General features: G+C 38.7%; 3 protein-coding genes across 3 annotated transcripts; 2 read left to right on the forward strand and 1 right to left on the reverse strand.

Moving 5' to 3' along the window:
* The first annotated feature begins 1,384 nt into the window (after positions 1-1,384).
* LOC147510457 (uncharacterized) lies at positions 1,385-3,368 on the forward strand. The gene is made up of 2 exons (XM_086598140.1): positions 1,385-2,728; positions 2,880-3,368. The coding sequence occupies exons 1-2, from the start codon at positions 1,385-1,387 to the stop codon at positions 3,366-3,368; spliced, it is 1,833 nt and encodes a 610-aa protein (XP_086454266.1).
* Positions 3,369-3,478: 110 nt separating this feature from the next.
* On the forward strand, positions 3,479-5,287 carry LOC147510458 (uncharacterized). Its single transcript, XM_086598141.1, has 2 exons — positions 3,479-4,453; positions 4,931-5,287. The coding sequence occupies exons 1-2, from the start codon at positions 3,479-3,481 to the stop codon at positions 5,285-5,287; spliced, it is 1,332 nt and encodes a 443-aa protein (XP_086454267.1).
* Positions 5,288-12,934: 7,647 nt separating this feature from the next.
* On the reverse strand, positions 12,935-15,497 carry LOC147510459 (GTP-binding nuclear protein Ran-3). The gene is made up of 7 exons (XM_086602426.1): positions 15,367-15,497; positions 15,154-15,280; positions 14,969-15,086; positions 14,785-14,874; positions 14,527-14,706; positions 14,368-14,445; positions 12,935-13,247 (listed from the first exon to the last, which is right to left on the reverse strand). Exons 1-7 carry the CDS (start codon positions 15,367-15,369, stop codon positions 13,178-13,180), a joined length of 666 nt encoding a protein of 221 aa, XP_086458552.1. The 5' UTR covers positions 15,370-15,497; the 3' UTR covers positions 12,935-13,177.
* Between the last annotated feature and the right edge of the window lie 739 nt (positions 15,498-16,236).

Genomic DNA, 16,236 nt, shown 5'->3' on the forward strand with positions numbered 1-16,236 from the left:
GATATATATCGATAGTGGAGAATAGATGGTTAAAATGTAGACTTAATTAGAATTAGAATTTTCTTTGTTAATTTCTAGATATATCTCGACAACTCAAACTCTTGCCAATTTGTTATAATTTCAATATCTAATAGGAAGTGGAGAATCCTTTTATTTAATAGGAAGTGATTTTATTTAAATTGACTGTTCATAAGTAAGTGAAGACAATTTCTTACTTCGTTCCACTGGTTGGTTTCCTTTTTTTATATTTACATCGATAGTGGAGAATCCACTTCCTATTATTAATGCAATTTGCATGTTTTGATGAAATAGTGGAGAATGTAAATAAACTAACGAACTCTTCTTACTTCTTACTTCTTACAAAAGAACAAAAGCTGAAAAAAAGACTTAATTGAATTAGAATTTTCTATGTTAATTCCTAAATATATCTGAAAGTTAATGTATTTCAGTGCTTTTCAATTAGGTGTTCTACTATTTACTACTTTGAGTCTTCGCTGTGCTCTTTGATTAGAGCTCCGTTTTGATTCTTTAACTTTGCGTGTTTCCAAATTTTTGCGAATTGACGCTTCCTAGGCAATCATGGTTAAAGAGCGCATTGAAGAGAGAGGAAGGGAATCGTTAGTTCACCAAGATAATTCCATAGCAGAACCTCCCAATCTGGTATATGTGCCTCCACATCGAAGAAATGTTGTGTCTCCTAATCTGGTATATGTGCCTCCTAATCGAAGATCAACTGTGACTCCTAATATTTTATTTGTTGTGCCTCCTAATCGAAGATCTAATGCGGCTCCGAATAGGTTATCTGTTGTTGTGCCTCCTAATCGAAGATCTAATGCGGCTCCGAATAGGTTATCTGTTGTGCCTTCTAATCGAAAATCTCCCGCGGCTCTTAATAGGTTATCTGTCGTGCCTCCTAATCGAAGCTCTCCTGTGGCTCTTAATAGGTTATCTGTTGTGCCTCATAATCGACGATCTCCCGCGGCTCCTAATGTGTTATCTGTTATTTCTCATAATCGAAGATCTACTGCGCCTCCCAATCTCTTATCTATTGTGCCTCCCAGTCAAAGCTCTATTGCACCTCCTAATCGGAGATCTATTGCACAACGTCTTCGAAGACAAAAAGATATCGATCAAAGGACTAGCACAACAAAATCGGAGACGGAGAGAAAAAGATGTTATGTCTGATTACATATCAGATTCCTTTAAGAAGACGAGGTCAACGTACGAAGTTGGGTCCTCTTCATCTACCACGGAAGATGTCACAATGCAAAGTTGTGAGGATAACACTATGTAAGTCAAGTGCTTAAATTCTCACTTTTATGTTAGGTTTCAACATACCGTAAAACGTGATATATCATAGGTGTATTTTTGCAGTGATCATGATATGACTGGATTTGATGAAAGTGAAGAAGAAATTCTTAATCCTCATAGAGGTCATGTGCTTCCTGTTCCAAATCGCCGCCACTTTCTAGGAAAGATGGATGTTCTCTGTCCATTTTGTTCGGCCTTTCATTGGAAAGATGAACAGTTATCAAAATCAAGGCGCAACCGACCTTTATTTGGAACTTGTTGTTTACAAGGAAAAGTTAAGCTACCGCTTCTTTCTCCACTGCCTCCGGCACTTAAATCTTTATTCGAAGGATCTAATAAATATGCAAGATTATTCCGTGAACAGATTCGGCAATACAATGTGTGTAATGCCTTTACCAGTCTTGGTTGCAAATTTAACGATCGTGTGTTACATGGACGTGGTCCGACCTCATTCACTGTTCATGGGGAGTTGCGGCACCAAATCGGTTCATTGTTGCCTGATCCGGGGATGGAACCTAAGTTTTTACAACTTTATATTTATGATCCCCTAGCTGCTTTGGATCACCGCCACAATCGCAACCCGAATTTGTCAAGGGAAGTGTTGAAAACTGTACAAGAAACTCTTCTGCAGACCCACAAGTTTTGTGATATCTATAAGCAAGTATTTGAGGTTTTAACTGAAAATACTTCTGAGATTAACAATGTTCCGGTCCATCTACACTATGATCCGCGTTCGGATAGACGAAGGTACAATCTTCCGACAACTGATGAGATCGCAGTGATATTGCCTGGAGATGGGAGTAAGGTTGATGCCATGCGTGATATTGTACTTCGCTTGAGAGGAGGGCATGAGTTGGAACGGATAAGCGAATGTCATCCCGCTTATTTGCCTTTGCATTATGTTCTTCTATTTCCTTATGGGGATTTGGGTTGGTCACCTGATTTGAAGTTGTGGGACGTCAAGAGAAATGCTCCAAGCAATGCAAGACTCACCCAATTATTGTATTACGCCTACCGTTTGTTTGAACGACCCACGGAGTACTCATCTATCTTGCTAGGGTGTAAATTGTTGCATGAATTTTTGGTTGATGCTTGGGCTGCATATGAACAGAACCGGCTGCGATACATTAGACTAAATCAAGACACCATCCGTTCGGATGTGTACAAGTGCTTGACAGATGTTGCACTTGAAGGATTAAGTCCTGATCAAATTGGCCAACGGTTCATTTTGCCTTCCTCGCATGTTGGAAGTCCAAGGCACATGTACGAGATTTTTCAGGATTCAATGGCTATCACCCGGCACTATAAGCACCCAGATATTTTTCTTACGGTGACTGCAAACCCTAATTGGCAGGAAATTAAAGATGCGCTCAAGGAACACCAAACTTCAACACTTCGGCCTGAAATAGTTGCGCGGGTATTCGAAATAAAAACGAAAAGCAATTATGAAAGAAATTTTGAAAAATGATATCTTCGGTCGGGTGGTTGCATATGTCTATACCATTGAATTTCAAAAGCGTGGTCTTCCACACATGTATTGCCTTTTATTTCTTGCGCATGATGACAAGATCCGAAACAGTGAGCAAGTTGATAAATTTGTATGTGCTGAATTCCCAGACCCCGACACCCACCCTGCATTGTTTGAAACAGTGAAGAAGTGCATGGTTCATGGCCCCTGTGGTGATCAAGATCCGAGTGCTTCATGTATGGAAAATGGTCGATGCACTAAAAGCTATCCAAAAGAGTTTGTGGAGGAAACAATTATGGATAAAAAAGGGTACTCCATTTACCGAAGGCGCGACACTGGCAAGAAATATTTTGTGAAGAGGAAGAATAAAATGGTTAAAGTTGATAATGGAGATGTTGTTCCCTACAATGCATATCTGTCTGAAATGTTTGATTGTCATATCAATGTTGAAGTTTGTGCATCATGTCAAGCTGTTAAATATATTAACAAGTACATCTACAAAGGCTATGACAAAGCAAATGCTGGTGGTGGCAGAACAAATGATGAGATTCAAAAATATATCGATGCAAGGTACATTGGACCAACGTAAGCCGATGGCATCTATTTCAGAATCCAATGCATAAAGAGTTTCCAAGTGTCCAACGATTGGCGCTTCATTTGGAAGGTATGCATAGGGTTGTTTTCAATAGCAAAGAGCCCATGGATGCAATTCTTTCCCGAGCCAGAGACCAAACTTTAACACTGACAGCTTTCTTTAAGCATTGTGCTGAAGATCTAGATGCACGTGCATATACTTATCAAGAGTTTCCACGACACTATGTTTTCCACAAAGACTCTCAAGAGTGGACTCCTAGGACTCAGGGACCTTCCATTGGTAGGATGTATTTTGCAAGCCCCAATGCCGGGGAGCGGTTTTATCTACGCTTGTTACTTACTGTTGTAAAAGGGCCTACCTCTTTTGCATATCTTTATAAAGTCGGTGATACCATGTACAACACATACAAAGAAGCATGTATTACCCGTGGGCTGTTGGAAGCTGATGATGAGTGGATACAATGCCTAGAAGAGGCGGCGATAATGAAAACTAGATATCAACTGCGGAGGTTGTTTTGTGTAATTCTTTTAGAGTGTCATCCGTTACAACCAGATCTACTTTGGAGCAAATTTACATCGAATATATGTGATGATCTTGGACACTGGCTTCAAACAAAGCACGGCATCCCAGATCCAACTGATGAGCAAATAACAGATTACGGCTTATATCTGGTGGAACAAGTCCTTTTAGAATCTGGGAGGACATTGGAAAATTTCCCGCCCATGCCAAAGCCAAAAGAGGATTGGAGCAAAATTGTTGGCAATAGGCTCATTTGGGAGCAATGCCAACTTCAGCATGAAGGCATAGGAGAAGAGGCTGCAGTTGATGTGAGTCGTCTTAATGACGAACAACTTCATGCTTACACTGCTGTGACTGATTCAGTATTTGGTGACAAGGGCAAACTTTTCTTTTTGAATGGAGCAGCTAGTACAGGGAAAACTTTTTTGTATAATACAATTGCAAAGGCCTGCTGCAACATGGGTCTTATTGTCATCATGGTGACATCATCAGGAATTGCATCTCTGTTATTGTCTGGTGGACGCACTGCTCATTCTACATTTAAAATTCCAATTGATGTGGTGGATACCACTTTTTGCGCTTTTACTAAACATTCGACCTTGTCGACCTATTTAAAGAAAAACAAAACTAATTGTTTGGGGACGAGGTGCCCATGCAACATAGATAATCTTGTGTTGAGGCCGGGATAGAACACTTCAAAATATTTATGGAAACAAGAAGATATTTGGTGGTATCACTATAGTTCTTGGTGGTGATTTTCGACAAACACCTTTTGTTATACCGTTAGGCCGAGAGAGAGCAATTTGTTGGTGCATCACTACGGCTCTTTCCTTTGGAGTTATTTAGAAGTTTTGCACTTGGTACGTAACATGCGGCTTGAAATGGCAGAGTCCGAGAATGTCGAATTCGCCCGATTTTTGTTGGAGGTGTGCTACTAATGCCTTCTAATTAGAATGTTTTTTTTTCTCCATTAGTTCCATATATATACGAACTATTTTAGAAACTAATGAATTCATTTTTTGCTTTGATTCATTTAGATTGGTTCGAATCCCAAAGAATGCGTACAATTGCCAAATGGAATACGCAAGTGTACCAATATCCAAGAACTCATTTTCTCTGTCTATCCCCAATTGGATGTTATGGACACACCGTCTCCAAATTTCTTAACTGATCGCACTATTCTTGCTGCCCGTAATGATGATGTGAGTGCAATTAATGAGGTTGCACTGAATTTGTTTCCTGGTGAAGCGCTTGAGTATTTGGCTGGAGATAAAATCATCGAAGATGATATTGATAATCCAAGTGGGGCTCACTATCCCACCGAGTTTCTGAACTCCCTCGACCCTTCTAGCTTACCACCTTTCAATCTCAAGTTAAAACCGGATGCCCTATAATGTTGCTTTCAGAACATAGCACCTAAAGATGGCCTTTGCAATGGGACCCGACTTATGGTGCTTCAATGTGCGAAAGTAAAGTCCTTCAAGCCAAAATTTTGACCGAGAGAAAGCCGGAATCCGGTACTCATCCCAAGAATATCTCGGCTCCCTCAAATGCAGAGTTGCCTTTCAAACTATCAAGACGACAATTCCTGCTCGACTAGCTTATGCCATGACAATTAATAAGTCGCAAGGCCAGTCAGTGAAATATGTTGGCATTGATTTGAGGACACCGGTTTTCAGTCATAGGCAACTCTATGTAGCCATGTCCAGATGTACTTCTTCAAAAAGAATATCCATTTTTCTTCCACCTAATGCAAGAAATTGTACTACAAATGTCGTATACCCAGAAGTTCTTCTCTAAGGACATCGATACCAATGAGAAAAGGCAAGTGAGAAATTAAAGAATGTTACTTTTATTGGTTTAGAAAATAAATAATATATTGTATCCATATATATGCTATGTAAGTTTTTATGATAGTTTTTTTTTTGTTGATGATAGCGTGGATACTTAAAAATAAGAATAGAGATTATTTTATTTTGATAACTATCTCTTTTGTAAACAATATGCTAAATGTATCAAGTCTAAAAAAATCATGTGTATGTGGTTTGTTTTGGCGAGGTGTACCAAGTTAAATTGCCATAATTTTTCAAAATGACATGATTGTAGTCTTTGCTCCATGGCGCATTTATCCATATGGTAGCAGAATGGTGTGAACAGTATGCATAGATGGGAGAATGAGAGAAATGAGGAACTCGATAAGTGGGCGTGGAGTATTTATTTTATTTTATTTTTCCCTTTCGTTACTAGAATTATCCCGAGGTGAAAAATTATGCAAAGTCTTCTTTAATGTTTAATGAGTTGTCTTTTAGTTTTAGAAGTAATTTGTGTTATATATAAATATGAAGTTATATATTTTGGTATGGTTGATCTATGAGAATTGTATTGTTTGATTTTCAGATTATGACAGGATTTAGGTTTTTGAAATGTTGAAAATACAAAGGAGACTCTGCTGGATTTTTTTATTTTTTTTAAAAAAAAATGATGATGCTCTTAATTGAAGACTCTCTCCTTTTATTTTCATCATTCTCATTCTGATATGTATTGAATTAATGAATGTATAAGGGTATGTGTAATGAGTTGGTTTGTGAGAAATGAAATGCATAGAATTGCAATAATTAAACTCACTTGAGTATGCGTATGAAATGATTATGAAGTATAAAACTGTTGGAAATGGTTATATTATCGATCCAATGCTACCATAGAGATGGTCTCTCTTGGGGTGTTGTTTAAAAGCAATGTGTCTAGAGTGCCGACTGGCACGGGCATTCACTAGTTAGTACATAAGCTGAGCGGTGATGATTTACTGCTAAATCACCATAAATCTAATAAAACTATTATACAAACTAGATCGAGTTTAAGATAATTCCATTTGAAAATTACAGATTAATATCCTAAACCAAAAAGTGAAGAGGCTATCTCAATTTGATCCCTTAGTTTCCAAGTACTTATCCACCATAATCGCTGCTCATTAACGTATTTCAATTTATTTTCAATAAAAATATATTCTGGTTCAAAAATTTCCTGCTAAATCACTATAAATCTAAGAAAACTATTATACAAGCTAAATCGAGTTTAAGATAATTATATTTGAAATTTATGGATTAATATCCTAAACCACAAAGTGAAGATGCTATCTCAATTTGATCCATTAGTTTCCAAGTACTTATGCATTATAATCGCTGCTCATTAACGTATTTCGGTTTATTTTTAATAAAAATATATTCTGATTCGAAAATTTGTGTGATATATTTTGTAAAGCCTTTTCAGCACACAAAATATTTAATAGATCCCGGGCTTATGCCTGGGGCCAAAATCTAGTCTATACTATTATCAACAAATTGGAACATACGAAAATATATATACATTGCCACTTTTGAATATTTCTAGTTCATCCATGTGACGGACTCGCGAACTACCATTTCACCTTGAAGTTGTACTAATCTACGATCTCGAAGCTCATCTAATAGGGCCTTCCCAAATTAAAAAATTGCATTCAAATCCTGGGTGGATCCTCCAATAAACCCTTCCGCTAAAAAAAACCATAAAAGTACCTCGATGTGGATTCCACCAAAGAGAAGACGTATAAGACATTAAGACGCAGTCAGCGACAGTATCTGAAGTAATATATGTTTTAAGATTGGAAGAATGCATTCTTCATAAAAGAGATCACAAACCGCCGGATAGGGCAAGTACTCTATGTAAACAACTTGATGATGTCGTCGAACATTGGTGGCTGAAACCAAAATCTTCGTTAATTTGCACTCCTAATACTTGGAATGCCCATTCTTCCCAAGTCACCGAGGTCCCACTCACGAGGAATCTGTAATTTCTCAAATGTTAATGGATTGTACTCGATAGAACTTCATTCACAGTTTTTTTGCCATCTTCATCTTCACGAATATCATCATCATCTCTTGGATAAGAGATTTGCAATTTGTCAGCTATTTGCTTTTGGAAGTTCTTCATTGTTCGAAGTTCTACTTCGCGTCACCCATATGATATGAGAACCTCAAAGAGCTTGGATTCCATTAATGTTTCTTTTTCAACGTACTACTGTAGCACCCTTTCTATTGCCAATCCATTGCATCCAAAGTAAGCAATTGCAACAACAGATTCCATGTAGTCAAGCACTTGACGAACAGCTTTTTCGATAACAGGCGGGGACGTGGATCATATAACCCTATAAAGAATTTACAGTCATTTGCTTGTTGCACGTCCATCGAGATATGAAGTTATGAAGGATACATAATGTAGAGAAAAAAGAGTTTTTTGTTTTTCACGCTCAGAGCGCGCCTGCGCTCAGAGTGGGCGCGACCCGCGCTCATGCTCCAGTGTTTTGGCGCAACCCGCGCTCAAAGGGGGCGCGCCTGCGCTCAGTTCTTTTTTTTGTGGGCTTCGCTACAATAACCGCGATTTTGGGTTTTTGGTATAAAAACAAAATCAGTTTTTTGGAAAACCTAACTTTTTCCAAAACCAATAAAGAGAGAGATTATAAGAGAGCAATTCTGTGTAAGTTGAGTGTTCATTCTTTGTGAGTGAATTGAGAGACTTGTAATCATTTACTCGGGACATCCAAGAAAGCTTGAAACTCGCGATGTGGAAGTAGGCAAATTTCTTAACCACGATATATCTCGTCTTGTGGTTTGTTCTTTCTTTACATTAATTGTTTTACTTTATATGCTTATTATTTGATATTGAAGTGTTGGGATATTACTTGGAGGTGTTGAAGTCTTGTCTAGTGTGAAGGATCGATCTTTGTGTAGGATTGATCCGCTTTGTTTATGTGGTAACGTTGTTTCCGCGACTTATATATTCACAACAATTGGTATCGAGCGTAGGTATACAACCTAGGATTTTGAGTTTAGTGCTCAAAAATTTGTGTAGACAAGGTGTTCGATTAAATTCGAGGTGAAACTGTTTCTTTTAGGTTATTGTGTGTAACTTGAAAGATGGCTCCCAAGATATCAAACGCAAGGTTTGAAGTAGAGAAGTTTAATGAGAAAAATAACTTTGGGATTTGAAAAGTCCAAGTAAAGGACATCCTCATCCAACAAGGTTTGCCTGAAGGCTTTAAAGGGGATTAAATCTAAAGGCGAAAGTATGAGTAATAATGATTGGGAAGAGTTCGATCTTCGGGCTTGTTCATCAATCCGGTTATGTCTTGCTAATGAGGTTATGTATAGTGTAATGGGAGAAAATACATTTGCGCCGGGTATTTGGCTCAAACTAGAGTCTATGTATATGACCAAGAGCATGATCAACAATATGTACCTTAAGTGTCTTTATCGGTACATGATGGTCGATGGTTCAACGATGCAAGAGCACGCTTAGTGAGTTCCGTCGACGCCTAGCGGATTATTTGAATGTTGGTATGAAGATGGATGATGAGGATCAAAGCGGCATGTTTAATATTCTCCTTGCCGAAAAGCTATGAGCATCTAATGACTACATTCATGAACGAGAAGTCGCCGATCTTGACGAAGTTCAAAGTGCACTTCTTTCTTATGAGTTGATGAAGAAGACACGTGTAGAGAATAACATTGATGCGGTCGTCGGGCTAGTGGCAAGAGGAAATTCAGATGAAACGGAATTATTCAAGTAATGAGAATTCTAGGTCCAAGTCAAAAAAGCCTTTAAAATATGTACGATGCTACAATTGCAATGAAACGGGACATTATGCAAGTAATTGTCCTCACCAAAGAAAGAGAACAAGAGAGATGGTCAAGAAAAGGTAAGGCAAAAATTGAGGCAAATTATGCTTGGGCTCAAGAGGATGAGTTCACCTGTGTGTGTCCACACAAGACTATATGACCGAAAGGTGGACTCTTGATTCGGATGTTCCTATCATATGTGCCCGAATAGAAAGTGGTTTACTTCTTATGAGAGCATTGATGGTGGTTCCGCTTTAATGGGTAATGACGTTGCTTGTAAGGCGGTAGGAATTGGAACTATCACGGGTCAAGATGTATGATGGTGTAGTGAGGACTTTAACCGATGTGAGACATGTTCCCGAAAGCAAAAGAAAAGTCTTATTTCTCTTGGTACCTTGGATTCCAAAGGCTACAAGTTTGTGGAAGGTGGAGTCCTAAATATTGTTAATGGCTCTTTAGTTGTTATGAAGGGTCAAAAATGGAACCTTGTATACTCGATAGGTAGTACGGTGATAGAAACGATGTAGCAGTGGGTGCATGTAGTAATGATTCCGAAAGTGCACTAAGATATGGCATATGCATTTAGGGCATATGAGTGAAAAGGGTTTGTCCGAAGTTGTCTGTGAGGTTCTTGAAGAACTTGAAGAAACCAAGTATGGGGTTACGTGAGCATTGCATCTATGGGAAGCGATCAAAGTCAAGTTCAAGTCAAGCAAGCACATGACAACAGCATCCTTGATTATGTGCATATCAGATGTTTGGGGACCCTCCGGGGTGGCTTCCAAGGGGAGGTAACCGCTATTATGTCTCATTCAATCGATGATCATACTCGCTATGTGTGGGTGTATATGATGAAATCGAAAAGATGAAGTGTTTGAGACATTTAAGAAGTGGAAGGCAAGGGTTGAGAATCGCACGATAGGAAGGTAAAGACATTACGGTCCGACAATGGTAATCGAGTATACCTATGGACCTTTCAAATGCTTAAATGGCGCAATTGGGAATTGTCGGACAAATCGATACGGTCGGCACGCCATACGCCAGAATGGAATGGCGAGAGGATGAATAGAACTTTGCTTGAAAGAGCAAGATGTTTATTGTCTAATACCGATCCTAGGCAAAGAGTATTGGGCGATCACGTGTCCATGGCGTGTTACCCGCATAATAGGTCACCGATTACCCGGCTAGATTGCGGGACACCTTATGAGGTGTGGTCGGGTAACCCACCGATTACTGCGAGTGTTTTGGATCGACAAACTTACTACCATGTGAGGGACATCAAGATAGATCTTAGAGCTAAGAAGGCCATATTCTTAGAGCTTTCGCAAAGGGGTAAAAAGGATATAGATTGTGGTGTCTAGAAGACCACAAGTTCCTAGTCGCCAGAGATGTTACCTTTGATGAGACTTCCGTGTTATCTTCGAGTTTTAAGGAAGTAAGCGTAAATGGTGAGTCCATAGAAGTTCAAGCTAATGAGCTTGAGTTATGTCGATGCGCCCGATGACTGGTTAGATCATGATGAGGTACCAAATCATGGAACCACACAAAGAACAGAAGAAGAGCAAGAGCATCCGCGAACTTGTAGTGGTCGACCCCAGGCCACGAGAGACAAGTTAAAGAAGTGCACAAGTATGGGCACGAAGTCGATGAAACACTATGGTCGTGGATTTAGTGGCATATGCCCGATATCGAAGATGATGAGCCGATAGCTTCAAGGAAGCCGCTAGAGATGCTCATTACGAGATTGGTTGGTAGCTATGCAATCGAGATGGAATCTCTTGATAAAAATCACACATGGGACCTAGTTTTATTGCCAAAGGGCAAAAGGACTATCGGCGATAAATGGGTGTTCGAAAAGAAAGAGGTCCTTCCCGAGTCGGCAAAGATCGGGTACAAGGCAAGAGTGGTAGCAAAGGGTTTTCCACGCGAAGGAAGGAGTTGACTACAATGAGGTATTTTCCCCGGTGGTCAAACATACGTCTATTCGTGTGTTATTGAGTCTAGTTGCTCACTTCAACTTGGAGTTAGAGCAACTTGATGTGAAAACTGCTTTCTTGCATGGGGACTTGGAAGAAGAGATCTATATGAGACAACCTGAAGGGTTTGTCGTTGCTGAGAAAGAAGATTATGTATGCAAATTGAATCGGTCCATTATCGGGTTAAAGCAATCGCCCGCAATGGTACAAAGCGCTTTGACACATTCATGATGCAACATGAGTACAAGTAAGTATGGATAGCTGTGTCTCTACTTTAGAAGGCTTCGTGGTAATGACTTCATCTATCTCCTGCTTTATGTGGATGACATGCTTATTGCTTCCAAAAGCATGGTGGAAATAAATAAGTTGAAATCTCAACTTAGCTCTGAGTTTGAGATGAAAGACTTAGGTGGAGCCAAGAAGATACTGGGCATGGAGATTGACAGAGATAGGAAGAAGCGACGGATAGTTGTATCTCAAAAGAAATACATTTAGAAAGTAATTTCTCGATTTGGTATGGAGAATGCAAAGTCGGTTTCTACACCTTTAACTGGGCATTTTAGGCTTTCAGCTAAGTTCTCTCCTAGTTCGTTGGAGGAACAAAAGCATATGGCAAATGTTCCTTATGCAAGTGTCGTGGGCAGTTTGATGTATGCTATGGTGTGCAACTGCGCCTTTGTGCACATTTCACAGGCGATTAGTGTTGTCAAATATATGGCAAAAATCCACTCAGTCTTCTTCCCCAACAAAGGGAAGCGAAAACTTGAAATGGGTACTAAGGTACTTGAAGGGTACCTTGGATGTGAGATTAGCTTATGATGGAGGCACTTGTTATGTCAGTGGGTTTGTGGATTCTGATTATGCAGGTGAACATATTTGCATAAGATACATATATATAGATTTGTGGAGGTTCTTTACTTGAGTCGGGAGAAGAAAATAACTTACTATTTCTCCACTGAAGCGCTAAAGCTCTTTCGTAATGGATAGCTTCTTGATGACTCAGAGATTCTAGCTTGTAGTCTAAACTTTATTGCTATGATAACGAAGTATCAAATAATCGACTCTACCTTAATTTCCCATAATTACTCAAGGTCGTTTGGCGCACAATAAGTGTCCTACTGTGTTGGCTTATAAACCCCTATGTTAAGATTATAGACTAATAGTGTCAACGTCTCCGATGTACACGAGTTCTAGACCTTCAAACTTGGGGTTAAATACTGTCTATCTATAATTGTTGTATCGTCATTCAGAAGAAGACTTAAACCTGTTTTCTATATTAGTAATAACTGTAACTGGTGGCAATGCCATACCATACTAGCCCTACATTTTCTAGTATCCCTCTAAATAGTCACTCCCGACCTCTTCATAAAGTATCCCTATCTAATTTTATCACATAATTCAAATACAAAAGGAATTCAAAAAACATCTCTTTTTTCTCCAGAGTTTGGACCCTCTACATCAAAACTCTTGGTCATCTGCTGATTGTTCAACAAAATAGAAGACGCTCCACAACGAAGAAAAGGTAGTTTCAAAACTCATCTACTATTCATATCCCTCAAGCAAGCCCACAATCAACCGTCACAAAATGCAAAAACATTAAGCCAAAACAGGTAAAAAGACCATCTATAAGTCAATAAGAACTGCTGGTCAAACTTTGCTATTCAAAAAGCTCATCATCGTCGTCAGGAAGGGGCTGATGTGAAGCATTTGCCAGTTCAGCTTCATGCCTGAAGAACAACCAAAACGAGAAAAATAGTAAACATTATTGAAATGCAACAAAAGCAACAATAATTAGCATTTTTTGTATAACTTTCATTTACACTAATTTAGACTATGATATTTAAGGGTGGAATTCGAGCTAAACAAGCCAAGCTTTACCATACTCCAGCTCGGCTCGCTAATTACACGAGTTTTAAATTGAGCTCGAGCTCGACTCATATAGTTAAACGAGCGAGCTCGAGCCGAGCTTAAACAAGCCAAACCCAAGCCAAGCCCGAGCCGCTCGGTCATTTTACACTATAAATATGCTATTTGAGCTAAACGAGCTGAGCTTCATCAAGCTCATTTGTTAGACGAGTTTTAATTTGAGCTCGAGCTCGGCTCATATAGTAAACAAGCGAGCTCGAGCCGAGCTCCGAGCGCCCTCGGCTCAAATTCCACCCTTGATGATATTCAAATATGTTTAGAGTATGACATTCAATGCCAGTCCCAAATTTGTCCAAAGGATAAAAACATAGATGAAGACAATCTAATGGCAATAATACTTGAATGTCTGAAAATAAATGATGTCATTCCAAATAACATACACGCAACACTCAACCAAAATCTCAATCTCTTGCACAAATATGTAATATATAATATAACAAACTCTCACTCAAAACACAAATTTTTTTTATAAATCATTGCAACAAGGTTTCAAACATTGATTTCAACTTAAACCAAAGGGAAAATGGCATCCAAGTTCCAGCAATCAGCAGCTAAAGTAGGACTAGGGTTTTTGGAACCCAACAACTGCGAAAATGTAGGTTTCTTCTACACTCCCAAAAAATTTATTAGTGAATTTCAACTGGTACATAGCAGACAATATGAGCACAAAACACTCAACAAGATTAACTGAAGGTGCATTGTATTATATATATATATATATAGAAATACTATTTCACTTTTAACTATTTGTACTACAAAAAGGTATCCGTTTCCACAGCAGTTTACTTTTCCTTGCTTCATATCCATATAAATAAGACCTTTCACTTTATAACTACAAGGTTTCTGAACAAAGAGTTGAATTCATAGCGGAAAAAATAAAATAAAAATGAAGGAAACAAACTGAAGGGTAAACAGTCATACAGTTGCTGAGCAGCCAAATCGATATGCACTTCTGGAGGTGCAAGAGCCGGGGACTCAACGAAATGGAGATTAGCATCCCTACACCATAGTAGCAATTTCTTTAAGTAAATATTTCCATTGACGAATAGATCATAATAGTAAACTTTAGTCTCATCTTACCCAGCAAGCTTTCTTGCAAGATATAAGAAAGGCTTTTCGAAATTGTAGTTGCTCTTTGCAGAAATCTCATAGTATTGAAGATTCTTCTTTCTGTGAAAAGTGACCTGCTTGGCTTTCACCTGCCTGTTCTTTACATCCACCTTGTTCCCACAGAGAACAATAGGAATATTCTCACAGACCCTACAATTGCCACAGTGAAGCTTTGTTTAAGAGACTATATAGAAGGAAAAAAAAAACAATTGAAAAGAGATTACACACCTGCAAAGATCCCGGTGCCAAGTAGGAACATTCTTATAAGTCAACCGTGCAGTGACATCAAACATAATGATTGCACATTGTCCATGAATACTGCATAAGAAAATTCAAGCACCAAAACCAATGCATCTGAGTAACGTAAAAGAACATGTGTCATAATAAGAACAACTCGTGGGCGAAAGCTTACTAATATCCATCCCTAAGACCACCGAATTTTTCTTGACCAGCAGTATCCCAACAATAAAATCTAATCTTTCCACAATTTGTGAAAAAATCCAATGGATGCACTTCCACACCAATCGTAGCTGCAAAATAAAAATCAAACTCCGAAAAAAATAATTAGACTGAAATTATGAATAAATTTCGGCTTACGTTCGTATTTCTTTTCGAATTCTCCAGTCAGATGTCTTTTAACAAAAGTTGTCTTTCCTGTACCACCGTCCCCGACTATAACTAGTTTGAAACTTGGGTAATCAACTGTTTGTTGGTTTGGTAGAGCCTGTTTTTTTAATAAATAATAATAAACAAAAAGGATTAGAACAAAAACTTGTGAATTACAAGTAAAACGAGAAAAGAATATTATACCATTCTGTTGTATTGTTTGCAGAGAGAGAGACTACTGAAAGTTTTTGTGTTTTTCAAAGTGGACACAAGAAATAGAGGGGTGTAGTTATTAATTTATAGAAGAGGTGGTCGAGTGGTGGCTTTGGTTTTACGCGATTTTATTGACCGTAGATTTCTTTCTTTAATTCTGTTCACCAGATTTGTTTTGGCCGTTGATTATTTTTGGGAAACCGACCCTCAAATAACGGGCTTGGGCTTGTTTATTGGATCTATCTACCTGTTAGTGGGCCGGAATCAGTTCAGCTAACCAACCCCAACTGGTGTACCCGCTGATCTATGCATCATTATCTGTGACCACCTGAAATACGATAAACCATTGAAGTGTGGGGGTCACTTAGTCACTGTTAAACGAGAAGAAACGAATTTTGTATTAACGAATGTGGTTCATGTAAGGGACATCCCATCCCTCAAGCACGCGACACCACATAGTACACCTACAACAGACTACTGCACACGTGCAATATGTGAAGACGTGTTGCTCATCTCGGTGGCATACCTGTCAATATCACCACCAACTGTTTGTTCTCAACATCTATAAAACCAACTCATAATTACGTTGGTTTGATTTCAGTCTCACCTTAAAGTGTTGAATACTTAGGCATTTTACCCTTTATGAATAGCAACTATTTCCAACCCCAAAACACTCTGCCTCTTTCACTTAAATTTGAACTAAGTCTCAAACATTTAGTGTAATGTCATGTTAATCCACTAGGATAAAAATAAACATTTGCAGTTCAGATTGTTCTGAATTTTAGGTTTTAGTAGTATTGATTGTGTTTTATATAGGAGCTTGCGCTCGGTCCAGTGTTGCTGGATGTCTGAATAGGACTC

The sequence above is a fragment of the Coptis chinensis genome, chromosome 3 (genome assembly GCF_015680905.1).
Source record: "Coptis chinensis isolate HL-2020 chromosome 3, ASM1568090v1, whole genome shotgun sequence".
Lineage (NCBI taxonomy): Eukaryota > Viridiplantae > Streptophyta > Magnoliopsida > Ranunculales > Ranunculaceae > Coptis > Coptis chinensis.